Source organism: Strigops habroptila, chromosome 11, assembly GCF_004027225.2.
Source record: "Strigops habroptila isolate Jane chromosome 11, bStrHab1.2.pri, whole genome shotgun sequence".
NCBI lineage: Eukaryota > Metazoa > Chordata > Aves > Psittaciformes > Psittacidae > Strigops > Strigops habroptila.
In genome coordinates, this window is record NC_046360.1 from 12191894 (window position 1) to 12214870 (window position 22977).

Here is a 22977-nt window from a genome sequence, read left to right on the forward strand (position 1 = left end):
GCTTTAAGCCCCTGTTTGGGGGGGGGGACACCCTCTGAGACTGGGCGAGCTCATCGCAGGCATGGTCCGAGGATGCTGTCCCGGTGGCGGGGCTGCGGTGCGCAGAGCTGAGCAGACCCCCGTGCTGGTGGCCCTATGTCCACACCGAGGAGCTTTGGCTGCGTGGCTCAGGTCCTGCTGACACAGTGGGTGCCCTGTGCCCCCCGCCTTGGTTTCTGCACCCCTGGGTGCGCTTCTGGGCCCCTCCTATAGCACCGAGCACAGGGATGCGGGAGCACTGGGAGTACTGGAACTGGGAACTGCTGGGCCACCACATGTGCAGTGCCTTTGGGGTGCTGCCCAGCCCAGAATAGCCCCAAGCATGCGGCACCTTTTCCAACTGATCCAATAAAGGGCATTACCGATGCTGCTGGGCACAGGGACATGCCCTGCGCAGTGCTCCAGCCCAGCAGCTCCAGTTGGACCCCCAATGGGTGCCCCAGTTCAGTCTGGGCTCCGGAGCTTTGGGGTACAGCTCCATCCCTCCCTCCCGGTGTTACCTGCCACCCTGCTGTGGCATGGCACGAATGCACCAGGCCTCAGGCAGCAACCTGCGGTGGTGCCGGGGGTGACACCGCGATACAGGGCCGCGCCGTGGGGGCTTCGTGCACCCCACGGGGATCCTGGGGGGCTCCGAGGCCTCTGCCCCCCCCCCCACCGCGCTTCAGGAGGACTTTGCCCGCAGTAAACAAGGATTGCACAAGGCCGGGCTGCGGCGCCGCAGGGCACCCAAACCCCGTGTATCACCCCAATGGGGTCAAGCTTCCCCCCCACACACACAGGCTGAGCCGCTCCCCACGGGCTGCCCCGGTGGGGCTGGACCCCACGGGAAACAAACACATGAGGGGACTCACTTGTGTTCCCCAACGGCGGGGCATGGCCGGGGTGGGGGGAGCTGAACCTGCGCACATCGCCCGTGGGAACGGGGCTGGGGGGCGATGGGACGCGGGGATGTGTGTGGGGCTGGGGGCAGGATGGGGGCAGCGGGACCCCGACGGGGCGGTGTGGCCATCCCAAGCCCCGCCTCTGTCCCTGCCCCTCCGGTCGGCGCCCGCCATGGCGGTGTCCGCGCTGCGGGCGCTGCTGCTGGTGTCCGCCGTGTCCGCGGCCCTGCCCGGGGCCCTGCGCGCCGGGACAAGCCCCGCTCCCGTCTCGCCGCCGCCCCGCAACGTGTCGGTGCTGCTGGAGCCCGGCTCGGGGCGGCTCCGCGTCCTGCCCGGCCGCCAGCCCGCTGCTGTCGCCTGGGCCAGCCTCGACGATCGCATCCCCACCGTAGGGTAGGGACGGGACGGGGCGGGACGGGGGCTCGCAGGGAGCCGTCGCGGATGGGGGTGCCCCGGCCCTAACCCGTGCCCGTGTCCCCCTCATAGATGGGCCTTCCTGGAGGTGAGCACCAACGCCTCGTACAGCGACAGCCTGCAGGCCTATGCTGCCGGGCTCGCCGAGGCTGCTGTGTCCGAGCAGGTAAGGGGGGACCCGTCTGGGATTGGGGTCTCTTTGCTTCCCGACCCCACCCGCTGAGCACCGCCGTGCCCCACAGCTGATGTACATGCACTGGATGAACACCATGGTGGGCTACTGCGGCCCCTTCAAGTACGAGAGCGAGTACTGCGAGAAGCTGCGGAGCTACCTGGAGGCCAACCTGGGCTGGATGGAGGAGCAGATGGGGAAGGGGGAGGACCCCGAGTACTGGCACCAGGTGAGGAGAGTGTACCCCCCATCCTGGGTGACCCCCTGCATCCCCTGGGCTAATATAAGGGAGAAGTTGTTCCCTGTGAGGGTGCTGAGGCGCTGGCACAGGGTGCCCAGAGAAGCTGAGGCTGCCCCATCCCTGGCAGTGTTCAAGGCCAGGTTGGACACAGGGGCTTGGAGCAACCTGCTCTAGTGGAAGGTGTCCCTGCCTGTGGCAGGGGGTTGAACTGGATGAGTTTTAAGGTCCTTTCCAACCCAAAGCAGGCTGGGATTCTATGGTAATTGGAGCTGTAATCGAGATGAGGGGAAAGGGGTGCCTGGGGTCCTGGGCTCTGTGCAGGATGACAGGGATGAGGATCCTCCTCCCCTGGATGAGCAGATCCCACTCGTGACTTTCTCCCCACACGTGCCGCTGTGGGGGTGCACACGGGATGGCTCAGCCCCCCCACCCTCGCCACCGGTGCTGAGTCACAGCCACACTGATGGTCATGCTCCCCCTGCACCTCATCCTGCTTCTGCAGCAGCACCGGATCTGCTGCATCCTCCAGGATCCCTCGCCCCTGTCACAGCCAGCCCTGTCCCCTGTCCCCATAGGTGCGCCTGGCCCTGCTGCAGCTGAAGGGGCTGGAGGACAGCTACAACGGGCGCCTGGACTTCCCCCGGGGCAGGGTCACCCTGTCACCCTTCGGCTTCCTGTAAGCTCCTTCTCGGAGGCGGTGGAGGGTGGGATTGGCAGCCCCAGTGGTCGGGGTGCTGAGGGGACAAGTCCAGGGGCACCCAGCTCTGTCCCACTCACCCACCTTGTCCGGGTGCTTGTCCTCTGCTGCTGGGGCAGGATGGAGCCAAGGCAGGTTCTCCTCCTCCCTAGCACCATGGGCTGGATGGTGGGTACCCCTCCAAGCCTGCTTCACCCCCTGCCTCAGTTTCCCCACTGCTGTGCTCACCCTTCCCTCCCTGCAGAGGCTGCCAGGGTGCTCCCAGCACTAGTGCCTGTGCAGGGGTACGATGGAGAAACACCCGCTGGCCTGGATAGAGATGGACAGAGAGCTCTGACCCAGCTCTGCTCCTGGGATGGGGTGTCCCCCACCCCATACCCCGTGTCTGCCTTCCCCCCAGCCTGCTGCAGTTGGGGGGTGACCTGGAGGACCTGGAGTCAGCCCTGAACCGCTCCTCCCCGCGGCGCGTCCTGGGCTCGGGCTCCTGCTCTGCCCTCCTGAAGCTGCTGCCGGGCCACCGGGATCTCCTGGTTGCCCACGACACGTGGACCTCCTACCAGTCCATGCTGCGTGTCATCAAGAAGTACACGCTGCCCTTCCGCACCTCGGATGGTGGTGAGTGAGCTGGGGGGGGGGCTGTGTTTGACACCCCCCTTCTGGCACTCCCTTGCTCTTACATCCCATTTCCCAGGCAATTCTGAGATCCCTGGCAGCATCCAAGTGTTTTCCTCCTACCCCGGCACCATCTTCTCCGGGGATGACTTCTACATCCTCAGCAGCGGGTTGGTGAGTGGGGTCTGGCGCTTGGGGACCCCTCCGTGGCCCCGCCACCTTCCCAACCCCTCCCTTCCTTGCAGGTAGCGCTGGAAACCACCATTGGGAACAACAACCCGGCGCGGTGGAAGTACCTGGAGCCGCGGGGCAGCGTCCTGGAGTGGCTGCGGAACATCGTGGCCAACCGCCTGGCGCGCAGCGGTGCCGAGTGGGCCGCCGTGTTCCGGCGCTTCAACAGCGGCACGTGAGGATGCGCTGGGATCCGGAGGGTGGGATCGCATGGAGGGATGAGGCTGGTTGCCAGAGGGGTGTTCCCTCCTCTCTCCGTGCCAGGTACAACAACCAGTGGATGGTGGTGGACTATAAGGCCTTCACGCCGGGGAGAACAAGCCCACCGCAGGGCGTGCTGACCGTGCTGGAGCAGATCCCGTGAGTGGCCCATTTCTCCCTGCACTGAGCTGTGAGGGAAGCATCTTCTCTCCCATCCCCAGGGGTTTGGAAAAATCCCAACTGCCTCTGCCCAATGGGTGGGAGTTGGGGGATGGGGGTACAAAACTAGTACCCCCAGATGGGGTGGGAACCCCGGGGCACATCCCCCTCCATCCCCATTCACTGCTCAATGCTTTTCCTCCCAACACAGGGGCCTGGTGGTGGCGGCCGATCGGACGGAGCTGCTGTACCAGCAGGGCTACTGGGCCAGCTACAACCTGCCGTGAGCTCCATCCAGCCCCCGTCCCCCTCCCATTAAAGAGGGGCACAGCCGATGCTGGCCTTGCCTCCCCCCCCCAGCACTGGGGGTGCTGACTCGCTGGGTCCCACCCCACCAAACCCCAGGTACTTCGAGGAGATCTTCAATGCCAGCGGGACCCCGGAGCTGGTGGAGAAATACGGGGACTGGTTCACCTACGACAAGAACCCGCGCGCGCAGATCTTCCGCCGCAACCAGACGCTGGTGCGTGACCTGGACTCCATGGTCCGCCTGATGAGGTGGGTGCTGGGGACCCCCCAAAGCCTCTGGGTGTCCCCCACAGGGATTTGCAGCCCTCAGGGGTGATGGTTTTGTCCTGGGCTGCATCAAAAGGAGTGTGACCAGCAGGTCGAAGGAGGTGATCCTGCCCCTCTGCTCCAGTGGGACCCCACTTGGAGTATTGTGTACAGTTGTGGTGTTCTCAACATGAGAAGGAGATGGAGCTGTTGGAGCAAGTCCAGAGGAGGCCACGAGGATGATCAGGGGCTGGAGCACCTCCTGTATGGAGCCAGGTTGAGAACATTGGGGCTGTTCAGCCTGGAGAAGAGAAGCTGTGTGGAGACCTCAGAGCAGCTTCCAGTGTCTGAAGGGGGCTACAAGGATGCTAGAAAGGGACTCTTCATCAGGGACTGTAGCAATAGGACAAGGGGTGATGGGTTCAAACTTAAACAGGGGAAGTTCAGGTTGGAGATAAGGAAGTTCTTCCCTGTGAGGGTGCTGAGGCGCTGGCACAGGGTGCCCAGAGAAGCTGTGGCTGCCCCATCCCTGGCAGTGTTCAAGGCCAGGTTGGACACAGGGGCTTGGAGCAACCTGCTCTAGTGGAAGGTGTCCCTGCCCGTGGCAGGGGGTTGGAACTGGTTGAGCTTTAAGGTCCCTTCCAACCCAAACCAGGCTGGGATTCTATGACTCTATGATACACATTCCTTTCCCTGCCATCACCCACCTCTCACTTTGCAGGTCCAACAACTACCTGCAGGACCCTCTGTCACGATGCAGGGGCTGTGACCCCCCCCAGAATGCAGAGAACGCCATCTCCGCCCGCTCCGACCTCAACCCCTCCAACGGCACCTACCCCTTCCCTGCCCTGCGCCAGCGCTGCCACGGCGGCACCGACATGAAGGTGGGGGCCAGGGCCCCCCGTGGGTCCCCTCTTTGGGGGTGCACCCCTTCCCATAGCCCCCTGCTGACATGCCCCCCTGTTTTCTCTCCCCCCAGGTCACCTCCTCGGGCATGGTCCCCACCTTTGCGCTGGTGGCTGCCAGTGGTCCTGCCTGGGATGATGTGCCCCCGTTCCGCTGGAGCACGTCCCCATGCAGCGCCCTGCTGCACATGGGCCACCCCGACCTATGGACCTTCCCCCCCATCAAGGTCCACTGGGACTGAGCCGGCACCGGGATGATCCCATCCATCCATCCATGGGCATCTGTCCTGTCTGGGAATCCCTCATGGGGGCTGCAGCATTACCCGCTCTCCCCTGTGCCCAGGGGACTGGCTTTGGGTGCAAGGGGGGGTCCCCTGCACCCCAGGTTCTTTCTGCTTTTGCCTCTCGCTGCCATGTCCCCATGGTGCTGTGCTGCACCGGGGCCATGTCCCCTCCCCACCATGGGGCTCTGGGACCTTTCCCTGGATGCTGACACCAGGTTTGGGGGGGGGGGGGGGCTCCTCCCAGAAAAGGGGGACCCCCCCCCTTGGGAGGCTGGTGCTGGCCCGCAGGCACAGAGGAGGGGAGTGAACTGGTTTGGCTGTGACAAATAAAGCGCTCTGCGTGCAGCAGAGGAGGTGGCTGTGCTTTGCGCGGTGCTGAGGTTCTCTGGTGTCTCGTATAAAGGTTGGGCTCACACAGCGGTCTTCCACCCCCCACACACATTAACAGGGTGCTCCCTGCTTCTTGGTGGTCGGGTGCACCGCTCTTCAGGCCGGGCTCTTTCGGGGTGCAGGCTGCTGAGGTTTCTCTGGGTGCCTGGTGTGGGGCAGAGCTGCTGAAATGGGGGAGCCTGCGGTAGGAGCTGGAGAGGGGAGGTCCCACCACTCACCCCCCCAGGATGGGGTGACCATCCTCATCCCTTTTGTTTCCCCCTCCCTCTGCCACCTGTGTTTCCCCAGCCCCAAAACCCCCGTTGCAAAATCCTCTTAAGGCAGCTCCCTTGATCCTGCTGCTTCGTTAGGAATAACGAGGTCATTACTGGGGGATTAATGAGCTGCTGCGGCACCGCTTTGAAGGCTCCAGGTTCCCACCAGGCCTGGGGGGCCCTGCAGCTCCCTGGGGGCTGCACGGAGCCGGGATGCAGCAGCGCTGGGAGGTTGGGGTGCTGGCACCCCTAAAGCTGCGATGGGTGCCCTGGACCCATCCCAAATCCCACTGGGATGGGTGCTAGGGGGGGGTGTGTGTGTGGCAGAACCTGTGCCTGTGTTCCCATGGTGTGGGGACTGTGCCTCGGTTTCCCAGGGTAGGAGCAGAGCAGTGCTATGGGGCAGCGAGGAGGGGTGGGTGCATCCATGCTGAGGATGGGGCATGCTGGAAATGCAGCAGGATCTGGGTTGCTGCTTCCCTTCCTTTTTCTTCTTCTTCAAAGTGGGAAACCAAACAGAAGAGGTTAAATCTCACCCCAGCTACAGCAGGTCTGAGCTGGGGCCGTGTCACCACCAGGGACAACGTGGCATTGCCTTCCCAGGGCAGGGATGGAGCAAAGGGGGGTTGAAGGGGGGATAGAGGTGGGTGCAGGGTGGAAAAGAACGCTGGAACACCCAGGGCTGAGCTGAAACTTAGTGCCCTTGGCTCCAGCATCGCCCCTGTGAGCAGTGGGGTCTCGTTGCACTCCTTCCCTGGCACTGCCACCAATGGTCCCATCCCTGTCCCATCCGCAGGGAAGCATTTGCAGTCCCTCTGGCCACTGTGAGATGGGGGGCTGGAGCTTCTTCAAGGAACCCTCACCATGTCCCATATTGTAAGTCCCGATATCCCCCAAGCAGCGTGGCGTGTGTCCTGGGTTCAGCTACAGCAGTCATTTTTTCTCCTTAGCTGGTGCAGTGCTGTGTTTTTGACTTTCAGCCTGGGAACAACGCTGATAACACACTGATGTTTTCAGTCATTGCTAAGTAATGCTTGCTCCAACCAAGGACTTTCCAGTCTCATGCTCTGCCAAGGAGAAGGGGAAGCCGGGAGGAAGCAGAGACGGGACACCTGACCCAAACTGGCCAAAGGGGTATTCCATCCCACAGCACGTCATGCCCAGTAAGTAAACCAGGGGGAGGTACCCAGGAGGCCCAGATCGCTGCTCGGGTCGGGCTGGGTATCGGTCGGCGGGTGGTGAGCAATGGTATTCTCTCCCCTTGTTATTTCCCTTATCATTATTATTATTGGTGGTAGCAGTAGTGGTTTTGTATTGTACCCTTAGTTACTGTTCTTATCTCAACCCGTGCTTTCGATTCTCCTCCCCATCCCTCTGGGAGCAGGGGGAGGAAGAAGGGGAGGACTGAGTGAGCGGCTGCGTGGTTCTGAGTTACCGGCTGGGCTTAAACCACGATAGTGTGGCACAGGGGTCCCCCCTCTATGTGCTGCCCTGCTCTGCTCTGCGCTGTGCTGTTCGCTCTGAAGCCTAATGATGGTGCGAGGAGCAGGGAGTTGTTTCATTGCTGGGGAAGGCCAGCTCCAGTTTGGATCCTGGGATTGCAATCCTGTAGCATTCCAGGGTCTGTTTCACTGCTGTGACAGTGGGGCAGAGCTGGGGAGTGCGTGTGGGAGTTCCCAGTGCACCCCATTTGGCTGCATCATGCCTGTGCAAGCCCATGTGCAGTGCCCCCTCCTTGGTATCCCCCATAGTATCACCACGGATGGGGACTGGACTGATCTGTGCCAAAGCTGCCTCGGCTTCCAGACTGCTCTGGCCAAGGGACAAACGAAACCTCTGTGGCCGTGGGGTCAGGAGCCAGTCATTTGGGAGCTGCTTCTCCTCTTCCCCCCCCACTTTCCTGGACTCCCAGTGTCCCACCTCCTGGGCACATGAAGGCTGCTGGGACTTGGCTGATCCTGGGCAACCGGCACCATGCCCACACCATGGCCAGGGTGCTTTCGGCATTGATCCAGTTCTAAGGTTGCCAAAGCCCATCTGGCTCTGAGCAAAGAGCCGGGGCAATGTTTAACTGCTGCCAGCTCACACGGGGAGCTGGGAACATTGGCACGGCCCCCCTGACGTCACCTCTGCCGTCCCCAGACTCTGCTGTGGCTGCGGGCGAGGAGCTGAGCACATGCAGTGAGGACACAGGACGTCGGGTAATCCCACCGTGGGGTGGCCCTGCTTGAGTCAGGGGACAGAGAACTGGTAGGGCATCTGGGGACACTGGGGGCGTGGGGATGGAAGATGGGGTGGCCCCACTTGTAATAGGTCTCTGGCAGGGAGGACCCTTCGCTGCGCCCCAGGGCTCAGTACAGCTGCATCCCAGGGTTGGGATGGAGCTGGGGGAGGCTTTTGTCCCGCCCATGGGGATCCTGTGGTCCATATGGAACCAAGGTGGGCAGTGGGGCTGTGGGGAATGGGGGGAACCCATGGGGAGCAGCCGGTGGCTCACCCACCTCTCCGTGGCAGAGCATCCATCACCACCAAGGCCATGGCAGCCCAGCTGAACAGGAGCCAGAAGCCCTTCCACATCGTATCACCCCTCCTGGAGAGCCTGCCCCTGTCCAGGGCCACGGGTACCAAGGTCTACATGAAGCTGGAGAACGTTCAGCCGACTGGTTCCTTCAAGATCCGGGGCATCGGTCACCTCTGCCAGGAGGTGAGGATCGTACCAGGGTGCTGCTCCTGCCCTTAGGGGGCAGAATGGGAGGAAAAAACATCCTCTTCTCTCTTTCTCTCCTGTCTTTCAGGCTGCCAAGAAGGGCTGCAGCCACTTCGTTTGTTCCTCAGGTAATTGGAGCTGGAGCAGGGGGGGGACATTGTGAGTAATACGGGGGGGATCCAGCCCTTCCTTGACCCCTGTTTCCCGCAGGGGGCAACGCAGGGCTGGCTGCAGCATATGCGGCCCAGAAGCTGGGGGTGCCCATCACCGTCGTGGTCCCCAGCAGCACCGGCCCTGGCACCATGCGCAGGCTGCAGGAGCTGGGGGCAGAGGTGGAGGTCTCTGGCCAGGTACCTCAAACTGGGGGTCTGGGGGGAGCATCTCTGTGGTGCACATGGCAAACCCCATCCCACGATGTCCCCCTCCTGCATCAGCTACACCCCACCACTGCAACATGGTCACCCTGGGGACCCCCCACCTCAACCCAGTGCCCCGTGTGGGTTTATGGTGTCCCCCAGCCCTGTGGTGATGATGAACCCATTTCTAGGGGGTGAGGGCTGGATGTGGCCCCACTGAGACCCCATTACCCCCTCCCCCCCAGGTATGGGATGATGCCAACAGGAGGGCCCTGGAGCTGGTGGAGACCAAAGGCTCTGTCAGCATCCACCCCTTCGACCATCCCTTGGTGTGGTGAGTGCTGCCAGTGCTCAGCTCCCCATCCCCATCCCCATGCTCGGAATGCTCTGGGCTGCATCCTCCCTCCCCTCCTCATGCTTCAGGCAGGGACACTCCAGCCTGGTCCAGGAGCTGAAGGACTCCCTGGAGACCAAACCAGATGCCATCGTGCTGGCGGTGGGTGGTGGGGGGCTGCTGGCGGGTGTTGTGGCTGGCTTGTGGCAGGTGGGCTGGCAGGACACCCCTATCATCGCCGCAGAGACATGGGGGGCTCACAGCTTCCACGCGGCGCTGGAGGCCGGGCAGCTCGTCTCCCTGCCTGACATCACCAGGTAAGGCCGTGCCGTGCACGCAATGAGTTGGTGGGTCTCAGCCCAGCTCCATAAAGGGTCTCAGGACCATGTTGTCCACTTTCCTCCCCTTCTATCCCAGTGTGGCCAAGTGCTTGGGAGCCAAGACAGTGGCGGCGCGGGCGCTGGAGTGTGCCCGGGAATGCCAGGTCATCTCCCAAGTGGTGGAGGACGTGGATGCTGTGCGGGCTGTGGAGCAGTTCCTGGGTGAGACGGGTCGCCGTGGGGATGCCACCACGGTCTTGGGGCTGTGCTGGTGGCCGATGGGGACAGGGTGGCTGAGGGTGTCTTGTCCCCGCAGAGGACGAGAGGATGCTGGTGCAGCCGGCGTGCGGGGCTGCCCTGGCCCTGCTCTACACGGGGCGGCTGCAGCAGCTGCAGCGCGAGGGGCGGCTGCGGTCCCCGCTGGCCTCCGTGGTGGTGGTGGTCTGCGGCGGCAGCAGCATCCAGCCCGCCCAGCTGCGCGCCCTCAAGGACCAGCTGGGGCTGGAGTGATGTCCATTGAGGAGGGGGGTGCGACAGAGCCAGCGTGGCATCCTCTGCTTGCTGCCCTTCCGGAAGCGTGGAATCATGGAATGGTTTGTGTTGGGAAGTATCTTAACATCATCCAGTTCCAATCCCCCTGCCATGGGCAGGGACACCTCACGTTAGACCATGTCACCCAAGACTCTGTCCAACCTGGACTTTAAAATAACCCAAATAAAGCCTGTTTCTTGAGCTGGACTCCTCGACTCCTCTTGCAGTCCCTGCCCAGCACACAGCAACTATAGAGGCTGGGGAAACTGAGGCGCACGGGGTGGATGAAACCAGGGCTCACACTGCAGGCAGGGATGGAGCCAGGGCCCTGCCTGTGCCTCTCTGCCTGTCCGAGGGCAGGACTGGGGTACACACATCCTGCTTTGGCCCTTGGATGTGCTCTTCCCAACCCTCCCCTGCTCCCTGTTTGGACTGCAGCTCCCCATCTCAATTAGCAAGCACTCCCTCTCTGACTAATTACTTTGTGACTGTCTTCATGCATTATTATTCTAATGATTATTAATTATTACAATCTTCTCCCATTCCTTCAGCTCTGTCTGTGGTCAGAGGAGAACAACGGACCCGCTTGTTACAGTGATTTATTGGTGGAGCTCCATGGCTGTCTTTAACACTCGCGGGCTCCGAGGTGCACTGATGTGTGTGTGTACACCCCATTCTGGAGCCACAGGATCCCCCTTTCCTCCCATACCACTCTTTTTCCTATTCCTCCTTTTCCTCCAGGCTTTCCTGCACTCCCCCGTTCTTGCTCTAGTGCTGCGTTTCCTTTTAGCCTGTTACTAGTGCACCTCCTGTGGGGTTTTGTGTCCCCCAGTACATTTCTCCCTCGTCCTTCCCCCCATTCCTGGCTCCAACCCCTGCCACGGGCAGGGACACCTTCCACTAGAGCAGGTTGCTCCAAGCCCGTGTGTCCAACCTGGCCTTGAATACTGCCAGGGATGGGGCAGCCACAGCTTCTCTGGGCACCCTGTGCCAGCACCTCAGCACCCTCACAGGGAAGAGCTTCTGCCTCAGAGCTCACCTCAATCTCCCCTCTGGCAGGTTAAAGCCATTCCCCTTGGCCTGTCCCTACAGGCCCTTGTCCAGAGCCCCTCTCCAGGTTCCTTGTAGCCCCTTTAGGCACTGGAGCTGCTCTAAGGTCTTGGTGGGGCCTCCCTGCCCCAACTGTTCCCTGTTCCCCAGCTGATACCATGCTCCAAGCATCCCCTGGTGCTGCCGGGCAGGGAGAGAAGCCTTCTCCTGCCCCAAAACCCTTCTCATCCCCCTTCCTCCCTTGGAGCAGAGGGGGCTCGGCCCCTGGATCACAGGCAGCCCCATGAAGCCCTTTCTCCTGGCCAGGCACCCACCCCCAGCAGCACCCTCCCTGCCTCCCCCCATATCTCCCAGTGTTCAGGACAGCTCCCCAGTTGCCTCTTGGAGGCCAAACCCCCATAAATCAAACCTCTGCCACTCCATAATGAGCAATATCTTATGTAAAAAGGTGTTTCCAGGGAGCACCGAGGGCTGGAGAATCCTATTAGGAGGCACACTATTAATTATAAGGAGTCAGCCCAACCTACTCCAGCTATTTTTTGTCCCGGCTCCAAAACCTGATCATTTTCCACCTTCTGCAGACCTTCTCCTTCCCCCAAAAGAGGGAGAAAGGTTAGAATAAAAAATAGAATAGCATTGATGTTGGTCCAAAGGCTGGAAATGGGAAAGGAATTTATTCCCAGGACTGAGGATGCTCTGCTGGGGCTGGGGGGAGCCGGGAGCTCACAGTAGTGTGTCCCCAGCATGGTCCCATGGGAGGGTTATTGACACAGGCATGACTGTGGGGTTTGGGGTGACCCCAACAGGGAGCTTTGCCCCCTTTTTGCCTTGATGAGGGAGCACTTGGTATTTGGGTGTCAGCTGGGGGGATTGGGCCAAGGCAGGGACATAAGGGTGCAGGTTATCTGGGGGACACCCCACTAAGGGTGGCATGGCCACCCTTGGCATCCGCATCTTGGTTGTGATGTGGCTGTGGTGGGGATCCCCATCTTGGTCGTGATGTGGCTGTGATGGGGATCCCCATCTTGGTCGTGATGTGGCTATGGTGGAGATCCCTGTCTTGACTGTGATGTGGCTGTGATGGGGATCCCCATCTTGGTTGTGATGTGGCTGTGATGGGGATCCCCATCTTGACTGTGATGTGGCTGTGATGGGGATCCCCATCTTGGTTGTGATGTGGCTGTGATGGGGATCCCCATCTTGACTGTGATGTGGCTGTGATGGAGATCCCTGTCTTGGTTGTGATGTGGCTGTGATGGGGATCCCCATCTTGGTTGTGATGTGGCTGTGATGGGAATCCCCATCTTGGTCGTGATGTGGCTGTGATGGGGATCCCCATCTTGACTGTCATGTGGCTGTGATGGAGATCCCTGTCTTGACTGTGATGTGGCTGTGATGGGGATCCCCATCTTGGTCCTGATGTGGCTATGGTGGAGATCCCTGTCTTGGCTATGACATGGCTGTGATGGGGACCCCCATCTTGTCTGTGATACTGGACCCTGACCCCAGCTGCAGTGGGGACCCTGATGGAGACCCCAGCCCCGGCTGCCTTTAAGGGGCTGAACCCAGCTACTCCCTGCAAGGCCATGTCTGTGTCCTGGCTCCAGCCCTTTCCATGGCACCCCAGCCATCGGGTCCCTTCTGCCTGTACCCAGCCGCAGGTGGGATGCTGGGACGGGCAAGCCCAGGGTGGCAGCAGTAGCCGGTGGCCACTGAAGCGGGGCAAGGTTTCACTCCTGCACCCAGCTCTGAGCTGCGGATCCCAACCAGAAACACTCCTCAGTGCCAGTGGATCCCTGCTTGGATGGGTGCTGAGCCCCAGCCTCCTGCATGGGAGGAGGCAGCTTGGAGCACACCAGGAGCACCCAAAATCCCTCCTGCAGCCTGTTCCCTGTGGGTCCCAGTGATGGGATGCCCCAGCAGCCTGCTGACAGCCCTCCAGTGTATGCCTTGTATATAGTAATAACAGCAATCGTAATAAATAGCATGTTCATCCACTGAATGACCTTGTACTTGAGTTTATAACCCTCAAACTGATCCTGGAAAGGAGTTATTTAAGAACACAGTGCCCCACCCTTATAACAAGCACCCATTACCTGATAACAACAACAACCTGGAAGGACTGGAGCAGAAGGGAGTGCCCAGCTTCAATCCTGCCTCACTTTCCCCACTTGTTAAAAGGGGAGAAGGTGTCTTGTGATGGTCTTGGCTCTGGGACTCCTCAGGGTTCAGCCTGGCTCGTTTGCCATCCCATTATTAATGCTGGTAATGGTATAGGAAGGATAAATTCCACCACTTGGCTGAACAGAGGAAAATATGCAGAGAAGTGGCTGGCTTTTCATAAATCATCAGTGCTCCGTGCTACACCCGAGCCAGGACTTAAAATTCAGGTCAGGAGAGAGGGATGCTTGTAAGCTAGTGAGAGAAGGTAATTTATTCTGTTTATATCGTTTTACTGCAAGACAAGGGAGGGGGAAAACTCTGCCATGATTTTGCATTTTAAATATTAGTTCAGAGCTGCAGCCTGTCGTGGGCTTTATTTATTTTGGGATCTCAGGAAGCAAGAGAGGGACAGCTGGAGAGAGGAGAGATGGGGCTGGATCGGGATGCTGGGGGGGTATATACCCCTCTCCTGCCTGCACCAGGAGGCAGATGGGGTTCATGGACCCCCTCCTTGGTGTGTGTCCCCCAGCAACCCTGCTGACCCCCCAGTATTCCTGTAGGGGTCCAGCATTCCATGGTGATGCTCTGCCAGTGTGGCTGAGGCTGCCCCTGGGCTGCTTTGGGGGGGATTTCAGGGTGTCCATATAGTACCTCCCCCTTCCCCAGGAGAAAGCAATCGTGTCCCAGGCTGTCTGCTGTGGGGAAGGTGCTGAGATGGGGAATGTGCCCCCCCCAGTGCTGGAGAGCCGAGGGGTTGTGGGGGTTCTGGGGTACCAGGTGGGTGATACAGCAGCATCGCCCTGTAGAGGTGCCCATGGTACCCATCCTATGCAGGGGACCGATGGTGGTGGCTCCCCCCGACCCCACACAGTGCTGGGGGGCAGTGGGGGAGCCCAACCAGCATCTCCCGTGGCCTTGTCTTTCTATAAAGTGATAACAAAATAAAACGAAAGGGACCAGGTGACCGAACAGTAGGTAACTAAAAGGTTTTTTATTCACATTGAACAACAAGAGCCATTCACACTAACAGCCTCCGCAAGAGGCAGCGGGGACAGGAAACCCACGACGCTTTCAGCAAACAACTTTTCCCCTTTCCTTTTCCATTCTCCTTCCTCTTTATTTTGTCATTCCCCCTCTATATCCCCTCCCCGGCGCCACCCCCTCCCCTCCTGCAGAATAGAAAAACCTCGGAGCCTCCCATGACTAAAAGTACAATAAATAATCAGTAAACACAAAAACATACTTTATTTGTTTCTCCTTTATACAAAATAAAGAAACTAGAAGCAAAAACTATAATACATCCTTAAATTGGCGGAGCCTCTGGGAATCGTTGGGGTGGAACTCGGTGGTGAGGCTCAGGGTTTGATTTCTGCTGTTGTGGTGCTTGGGTTGGGTTTGTCCTGGTTTTTTTTCCTGGTTATTGTGTTGGTTCGCTTCCTGTTATTGGGTATTTTTTGCCTCTTTCTGGTGTCTTTGCCACCGTGTGGGAGCCCAATCTCAGCCAGTCACTGGGGCAGCCCTGGACACCCCCCTCCACACCCCCTCTAAACCAAAGACCGGGTCCAAACCCACCTTCTCCTTGGGGATGAAATGCGAACAACGAAAAACAAGGGCAGGGAAGGGGCTGGGGGTTTATTCCTGCTATTCCCCATTTCCCCCCTGTTATGATGTGGTAGGGGATAATTAAAAAGGATGTTAATGAGCAGGGGGGAGCCCTGCCAAGCCCCCCCCTCTCCCCAGGAGCCACCGGGGCGGTGGGACCTGTGTCCAGGTGAGTTCAGCTTTGGTCCGAGAGGCGGGGGTCCCGCTGCCAACGAGGGGGGTGAGTCTTCAGGGCTGGGCACCATTCCTTATCCCCCCCCCAGTGCTGGGGGGAAGGTGCCGGGAGGGGGAGGTAGTGGGGTGGCCCCAAGGTCCCATATGGAGGGGGGGATCTGCGGTGATGGAAGGGATGCAGGGATGCGTTTTGGCATCGGAGGGGGGGTCTTTATCCGTGGGGTGGGGGGGGACACGCGTGGGGTGGGGGAACACGGGGGTGTTTTCCCCCTCCCCACACACACACGTGCCCACACCAGGCCTACCACACCGCTGCCTCGCTGAGCTCCGGGTTGGGGTGCGAGAGGGCCCCGCTGTAGCCGCTATTGCTGGACATGGAGAAGGGTGGGCTGGGCCCCCCGCTGAAGACCTCCCCTGGGATGGGGTGCAGCGAGCCGGTCATCCCCGGCTCGGGGCTGGGGGTGTCGGGATGCGAGATCATATCCGTGTACCTTTGGTTTTCTGAGGAGTGGTGTCCGCTTAAGGGGGGCTCCAAGGGTCCCAGGGGTGTGGAGCCGGGTCCTGAGTTCTGAAGGTAGCTGGAGTCGGCCGGGGACTGGGCTTGGGAGGGCGGCCCGTGGGGGAAAAAGTCATAGTTGCCTCCCGGTCCGTAGTAGTCACCTTGGTAATCTGTGGGAAGGGAGGGAAAAGGATGGAGCTGGTCCCCCAGGGATGAAAACCTCCCCAAATCCCACTGCGCCCCATTCCCAATCCTGTCCTCCCCATTGGGCACAAGTGTGATCTGGACCAGCATAACCACCCATGCCGAAATATTCTGCTGGCTCCTGGAGCGTGGGGCTCAAAGACCCAACTGCAAATTTGAGCTCAACCTAAGGGAGAAATAAGCCCGTCCTAAGGGCTGCAGCGCTCACCATGCTCTCCCTGCCTGGCCTGGGGAGAGGAAGGGGATATAGGAGGGCAAGGAGCCAGGGCAGGGGCAGCTCGGAGGGAGGATGGCTCAATTTAATGCTTAGTTAATGCATTAAATAACATACATATGTATATAAAGGGAAGGGAGAAAAGACATATATATAAGGGAATGGGGAAAAACGTATATATATGTATGGGAAGGGGGAAATGTATGTATAAAGCGAATGGGGAAAAGATATGTATAGAGGGACACGGCCCTCGGTGATATGGTTTAATAGTGGTCTTGGCAGTCCTGGGGTAATGGTTGGACTTGATGATCTTAAAAGTCTTTTTCTACCTAGTTGATTGTAGGATTCTAGGAATGGGTAAACATATACATATATATTTATATAAGGGATGAGGGAAAAGATATGTATAAAGGGAAGGGCGAAAAACATATGTATAAAGGAACAGGGAAAAGATGTATAAAGGGAATGGGGAAAATAAATATATAGGGGACGGGGAAAAATATGTATATGTATAAAGGAACGGGGAAAAACATAAAAGGGAAGAGGGAAAAGGTATGTATAAGGGGAATGGGGAAAATAAATATGTAAGGAGAATGGGGAAAATAAATATGTAAAGGGAATGGGGAAAACATATATATAAGGGAATGGGGAAAATATATAAGGGAATGAGGAAAAAATATATGTATTAGGGAAAGCGGAAAAGATATGCATAAAGGGAATTGTGAAAAATATATATAAATGGAATGGGGAAAAAAACATATATATAAGGGAATGGGGAAAATATATATATGATGTGGAAAAATCTATATAAATAAAATATGGTAAAATATATATATGGGGCAATTTTATATATATATGTATTTAGCAGCCTGGAAGAGATCTAGAAACTAACTGCAGGGCAGCAAGGGGTGCGCGGAAAGCCCCTCGTAGGAGGGGAGGCTTTGAAAATGCGGCTTCGGGGGGGCTCTGCACGGAGCGGGGGAAGAGGGGAGGCGGCGGGGCCGCCCCGCTGAGCCCATCCCGTCCCTTCCCGTCGGGGCCGCGGGGGAGGCCGGCCCGGCGGCAGTGACCTTCCATATGCTGCGGGCCCGGGAGGTAATTGGAACAAATGCGGCCTGAAAGGGGCACAAAAGCCCCGCAGCTGGGGCTTTGTTCGGGGAGAGGGGCCGCCGCAAGGCCCGGGGGATGGGCGTGGGTGCGAGCCTGCGTGGACGTGTGTGTGCATACGGTGGGGAGCGTGTGCATGGACGTGAGCACGCGTGTGTGCGAGGGGTGTGCACGGGAAAAGCCGGGATGCTGCGGCGGCCGCGTTCCCCCTCGGAGCAGCGGGATAAGCGAGGAACAAAGGGAAAGAAAGAGGGAAAGAGCGGGGGCGACACGGGGCAGGGCCCCCGCCAGCGGTCCCTCACCTCCGTAGTACGTGTAGGGCGTCGAGCCGAGCATCTCGGACTCGTCGAGGCGGCCGCCGAGGGGCCGCATCCTGCGCGGGCTGCGGAAGAAGGCATGCCGGCGGGCGCCCAGCGCGCTCAGCTGCTTCATCCGGCGCTCCTTGGACCGACGGTTCTGGAACCAGACCTGCGGCAGGGCCAGCGTCAGTATCCGACGGGAATGGGGGTACCACGGACACACCACCCCCTCCTCCCCCAAAGTTTGGCTAGGGATGGCTGGAGAAAGGGATGGAAATCTTGCACCCGCCTGGGTTTTCCCATCTCTGGGTGGTTTTTAACGACAACCCACCCCTCCTGCTGCCAGTAGCCTCAAAACATGTACGGGGGTACACACATCCCCCCCAAATAACAAGGCTGCATCCCCCTGTGAGCATCCTCAGCCAATCTGTGTCTGCAAGGGAGAAAGCAGCCAGAAAATACAAGAGGGAGAATTTTCCTTTACGAGTAGGAAGAAAAAAGGAGGAAAAGAGAGCAGGAAAAGGTTGGGAGGAACTCTGGATCGTGGCAGAAAGCAGGTTGCAGGGAGATGAGACCTGCTGCAGGGGGCAGGGAGCGGGAGGAAAAGCCGGTCGGTGAGAACGGAGATAAAAGGGAAGGGGAAGATGCAGCCGCCTCTCTACGGGGCATCGTCTCATCCACGGCACAGGCTACCAGCCCGGTGGGGTGTCTGGATTATGGCCCCTCTCCCCTCCGTGTCCTCCGGGATAGGGCAGCTCAGGGGAACGAGCACATCGCGCTCCTCCGGCGCCCTTCTCCTGCTTCCCTCTGCTGGGAGCCGGGAATGGCAGCTCCGCTACCGGCAAAACCGGAGAGTCCTCCCCTATTAACGCCTTTATTAAAGCCCATTAATCCCTATATTTCCGCAGGGATTTTCTTCACGGGGGCAGTGCATTAAGAAAGTGCCGGGCTGCTTGCAGAGCGCAATGGCTTATCCTTGCTTTCCCAAGGCTGGAACATCCATCTCCTGGGCACGCTGGAGAATCCTGATGGCGAGGCCTCAGACTGGCTTATGTTTCGGGACCGGTTTTCATCTCTCCCCATGGGGTCGGTGCATTATAGCACAGAATGGGGGATCCCCGCTATCCCACGGGAGCGTGGGGTGGGAGCAGAGGTGTGACGCTGTCCGGAGATGGATGAGATTTGCCTGACCCCATTTCCCAGAGCTTGTGGGATCAGCCTCAGTGTCCTAACCCCTTCCCTGCACCTGGGGGAGACCTTGACGGCCTTGAGCTATCAGGGCTCCTACAGCACCCCTTTTCGTTCCCTCCCCATGCGAGTTTTTTCCCTGCCATGAAAGGAAATGGACTTGAAGCATTGATGTCAGAGGAACCTCGTTCTGTGGTGGGAATGATGCCACCAGCCAGCGTGGCAACATCACGCTGTGGGGCCATGCGCTGGGGCTGCCCTACCTGGATGACTCTCATGTTGAGGCCGGTCTCCTGGGCCAGCTGCTCTCGGATGTGGCGGGTGGGTTTGGGGGTGGCGGCGAAGGCAGCTTTGAGGGTCTCCAGCTGCTTGGCTTTAATGGTGGTGCGGGGCCCCCTCCGCTTGGTGCCCGAGTTCTGCTCCTCGTTCTCGTTGTTGGTGGTTTCCTTGTCCGAGGAGGTCGAGTTGTCCGTCTCCTTCGTGTCGTCCTGCATGGGGTCCTGGAGATCCGGGGACAAACTCCTGTCTGTACATGAGGACACTGTAAAGGAGACCCAGAGAGGAAAGGGGGGGGGGGGGGCGGATGACTTAGGGGAGACATCGACCCCCCTTCTCCTCTGCCCTCCCCAGCCCGGCTGCTTTCCAGGAGAGGGATTGGGGGGTGCTGGAGAGCAGCAAGGGGTGCAGATCGCCTCTGCCCCCCTGGAACCCCGAGAGCATCACCCCCCCAACATCACACAGAGCTCCAGGTAAACTGTGACCGATCGGGCCCTGTGCACCATGTCGTGCTGGCCAGGGGCAGCCGAGGAGGGGGCGATCGCCCAAGCCCCCACGCTCCCCCTTTTCCCCCGCCTGCGCTTTTCACACCGGGAGGCGCCGCTGGGAAAAATGCGGCCGGTCCCTCTCGGGGTTTGGGGATGTGGGGGTCCCCCAGTCGCTGCCTTAAGCCTGGCTCACCCCCCCCACGCAGCCACCCTTCCTCCCGGGGTCCCTGATGCCAGCACCCCCCAAGGCCATGCTCTACTCGCCTCGCTCACAGCAGCGGCCCCACTGACTGACGTGGCAGGATCCGGCCCCGGGTGCTGGACGGAGAGAGAGCCCACGGAAGGGGGTGAGCACAGGCGCCCGGCATGGCTGGGACAGCGGGAGTGGGCCTGATCCTGCTGTCCTGACGCAGAGACAGCTTCCAAGGAAGTCAAATGGGAGCTTTGCCTCTGGGTTGAAAGGAGGCGAAGGATCAGGCCCGCGGCGCGGGGAGACCGGGCACACTCGCAGGGGGATGCTCCGTGGATTGGGGGGGGTGTCCCAGGCTAGGCCGGGGGGGGTGGTCCTGGTTCCGCACCGCCGGGGGCAGGAGCCGGGGGAAGGGGAGCGATGCTGCGGGGCTGCACCTCGGCCGCCGCTTGTCCCATGAGCGTCCGCATCCCGCGGGGGGTGCGATCGCAGAGGCTTCCACCCGGATTGAAGGCTTTCACCCCAAATCCCTCCCTCTCCCAGCGGATTAACGACGGGGATCGGGCTGGCTGCGGGGTGCAGCTCCTCACCCCCCCAAAGCCAAACCTCCGGGGGGTCCCGGCCGGTCCTGCCGGTGCCCGGGCGGTGTGGCGGGCCGGGCCGCTCGTACCTGAGTTGAGGCTTCCTTCCTTCAAACTGGGAGAGTTCAAATAATCCTCTTTGCAAACAAATTTGTTTTCGTCTATGATATAGAGTTCCTCGCCCGTGGAGAGCTGCTTGTTGCAGACCATGCAGGTGAAACAGTTCAGGTGAAAGACTTTATTCCGCGCTTTCCGGACGAGGTCGCTGGGGGAGATGCCCTGGGAGCAGCCGGCGCATTTGGTACCAAACCTCCTGGGGAAGGGGAGAAAAGCGAGAGCTGGGAGCCCTGGCGGCGATGGGGCCTTTATACCGACCCCCCCGCTCCAAATCCCACCGCGGGAGGCAAATCCTACAGCATCTCCCGCTGGGAGATTTAGGGGACCAGGCGATTCGCTCCCCACCATCACCCCTGTCCCTTTTGGGGGGGGAGGATGAGGAGGGAGCCTTCATCCCGCAGAGCGGGGGGTGCGGATTTCGTTCCAACCGGTGACGCCGGCAGGGAAACGGGAGGTTTCAGGTGCCGGCCTGAAAATCGCCGTGAAGAAACGGGGACGGTGGCGGCCGGAGAGACGGGAAAATGGAGTGCGGTATCCCCCGGCGGGTGCCGGGGATACCGCGCCCCCAGAACCGAACAACAACGGGCGGCGGCGGAGGCAGCTCCGCTCCCCGAAGTGCCCCGGACGCCCGGCGCCGTCCCGTTCTCCCGGGGGGGATTTTTCCTTGGTCGGGAATGGCGCTTTGGAAAGCTCCAGTTTTCGTTCCCTTGGCTGGAGGCACAGAGGGGTTTGTTGGTTTGTTTTGGGGTTTGGTTTTTTTTTGGTTTTATTTTTTCTCCAGGAGATGCTTTTTTTAAAAAAGAAAATAAATTCCAGGGAATTCGAATGGGCTGGAAACGATTCCCAGAGGAAAAAAAACCCAACAAAACAACCCCACAAAAACCCCACAAAAACAACCCCCAAACCAACCAACCGAAGATAAAACACCACAAACAAAAAACCCCAAAAACCAAAACCCCAAAAATCAAACAAAAAACAAAACCAACAACAAACAAACAAAAAAAATCCCAACCAATGGAAACAAATAAAAACAAAACCAAAAACCCCCCAAAACCCCCCCAAAACCCCCCGAAAAAAACCCAAAACAAACAAAAAAGCAAAACAAAAAACAAAAATAAAATAAAACCCAACACAACCCCCAACCCCCAAAACAAACAATAAAACCCCCACCCACAAAAATAGGGCCCCCCAAACCCACGCGCGGGGCCGCTGCTGGCTGGTGCCCGGGGGCTGCCAGGCCCTGTGTGTGGGGGGGGCTTACGCAGGGTCCCCCCCTTTTTTCCCTCGGGTCGTGGCACAACTTCTGCCTCCCTCGCTGCTCCCCGTGACGTTGATGTAGTGGGAGCATTAGGAGTCATAAGTCATCGCCCCCCCTTCCCACCCCGGCCCCTAATTTCCTCAGGGGAACCTTATCGCAGTCATTAGGGGCGTTTAAGGACCGGTAAAGGTGGGGGGGGAGGATTTTGGCCACCGGTTTCACCGGGGCCTGCGGTCCCGGGAGCGGGGCGAGGGGCGCCGGGCCCCGGAAGGGGGAGGACACACGCCACGGCCGCCGCCGCGATGCCCACCGGGGCCTGGCCGCGACGGGGCGGGCAGAAACACCGGCGGAGCGGGGCCCGGTGCTGGTGGAGGCAAGGTCATGGGGAGACTTGAAGGGGGGGGCACGGCCTCGCCACCCCCCACCTCCGGCTGCAGCAGCGGCCGTAGGGCAGCCCCCCCTGAGCATCCCCCGCCGGAGCGGGCTCGGTGTGGGTCCCCGGCGGAGAGCGATGGGCGGGGATGGGGGGAGCCCCCCGCAAAGCTCCGGGGGAGCCCCCCGGGAGGCCGGACACGGTGAGAACCTCCGCACCCTTCGGTGGGGTGGGATGTAACGGGGAAGGGGGAGGATTCTCACCTGAAAAAGTCATTTTTGCAGTAGAGTTTGCCTTCCCTGGAGAAGCATTTCTCGGTGAGGTTGCACTTGCACTCGCAGCACTGGACGCATTTGATGTGCCATGCCCTGTCCAAGACGTTCAGCAGGAACCGGTCCAAAATCGGCCTCTCGCAGCCCGCACAATGCACCATCATAACCTCCGCCGGGGATGGAGACGCGCAAACGAGAAGGAAAAAGGAAAAAAAAAATCCCGCGCCGGCACACGGCGGCGGCTTAAAAATGCAGGAAAAAAATTGATAATGGTCAAATCATATAAAAATAGAAGAGGGGATAATGAAAAGATTTAGGGGAGGGCAGCGAGGCGGCTGTCAAGTTCTTCCCCTTCTTCTCTCCGGAGCATCGGCGGCGGGAGGGAAAAAACGATGAGCCCCCTTAAAAATAAAAAAAAAAAAAAAAACCCAAAAAAAAAAAAAATATGGGGGGGGGGGAATTCCAAGCTACCCCCGAGAAATAATAATAATAATGATAATAATAATAATAATAATTAGAATAAACCCCCCAACCCAACCCCCCCCCTCGGTCCTTCCGGAGCGTCCCGGGAGCCGGCGGAGCGGCGGCCGCGCTGGTGGCGGGCTCTGCTGCAGCGGGCGCGGCGGGAGGGGTGCA

At 59.6% G+C, this 22977-nt stretch overlaps 3 protein-coding genes across 9 annotated transcripts; 2 read left to right on the forward strand and 1 right to left on the reverse strand.

Annotated features, from left to right (window-relative positions):
• Positions 1-1073: 1073 nt before the first annotated feature.
• PLBD2 (phospholipase B domain containing 2) lies at positions 1074-5762 on the forward strand. The gene is made up of 12 exons (XM_030501483.1): positions 1074-1316; positions 1410-1503; positions 1580-1738; positions 2326-2426; positions 2848-3062; positions 3139-3233; positions 3305-3465; positions 3555-3650; positions 3862-3933; positions 4056-4208; positions 4927-5089; positions 5185-5762. Exons 1-12 carry the CDS (start codon positions 1096-1098, stop codon positions 5350-5352), a joined length of 1698 nt encoding a protein of 565 aa, XP_030357343.1. The 5' UTR covers positions 1074-1095; the 3' UTR covers positions 5353-5762.
• Positions 5763-8139: 2377 nt separating this feature from the next.
• SDSL (serine dehydratase like) lies at positions 8140-10493 on the forward strand. Of its 7 annotated transcripts, none has more exons than XM_030501486.1 (8): positions 8140-8219; positions 8553-8742; positions 8834-8873; positions 8956-9095; positions 9347-9435; positions 9525-9752; positions 9853-9977; positions 10072-10493. In XM_030501486.1, the coding sequence occupies exons 1-8, from the start codon at positions 8215-8217 to the stop codon at positions 10263-10265; spliced, it is 1011 nt and encodes a 336-aa protein (XP_030357346.1). In that variant the 5' UTR covers positions 8140-8214; the 3' UTR covers positions 10266-10493. The 7 variants fall into 7 exon arrangements, with proteins under 7 accessions (XP_030357346.1, XP_030357348.1, XP_030357350.1 ...); XM_030501488.1 differs by having other exon boundaries at positions 8143-8239; XM_030501490.1 differs by having other exon boundaries at positions 8143-8232; positions 8540-8742.
• A 4246-nt stretch (positions 10494-14739) lies between these two features.
• Positions 14740-22785, reverse strand: LHX5 (LIM homeobox 5). Its single transcript, XM_030501492.1, has 5 exons — positions 22333-22785; positions 20411-20634; positions 19050-19327; positions 17602-17767; positions 14740-15944 (listed from the first exon to the last, which is right to left on the reverse strand). The coding sequence occupies exons 1-5, from the start codon at positions 22503-22505 to the stop codon at positions 15577-15579; spliced, it is 1209 nt and encodes a 402-aa protein (XP_030357352.1). The 5' UTR covers positions 22506-22785; the 3' UTR covers positions 14740-15576.
• Between the last annotated feature and the right edge of the window lie 192 nt (positions 22786-22977).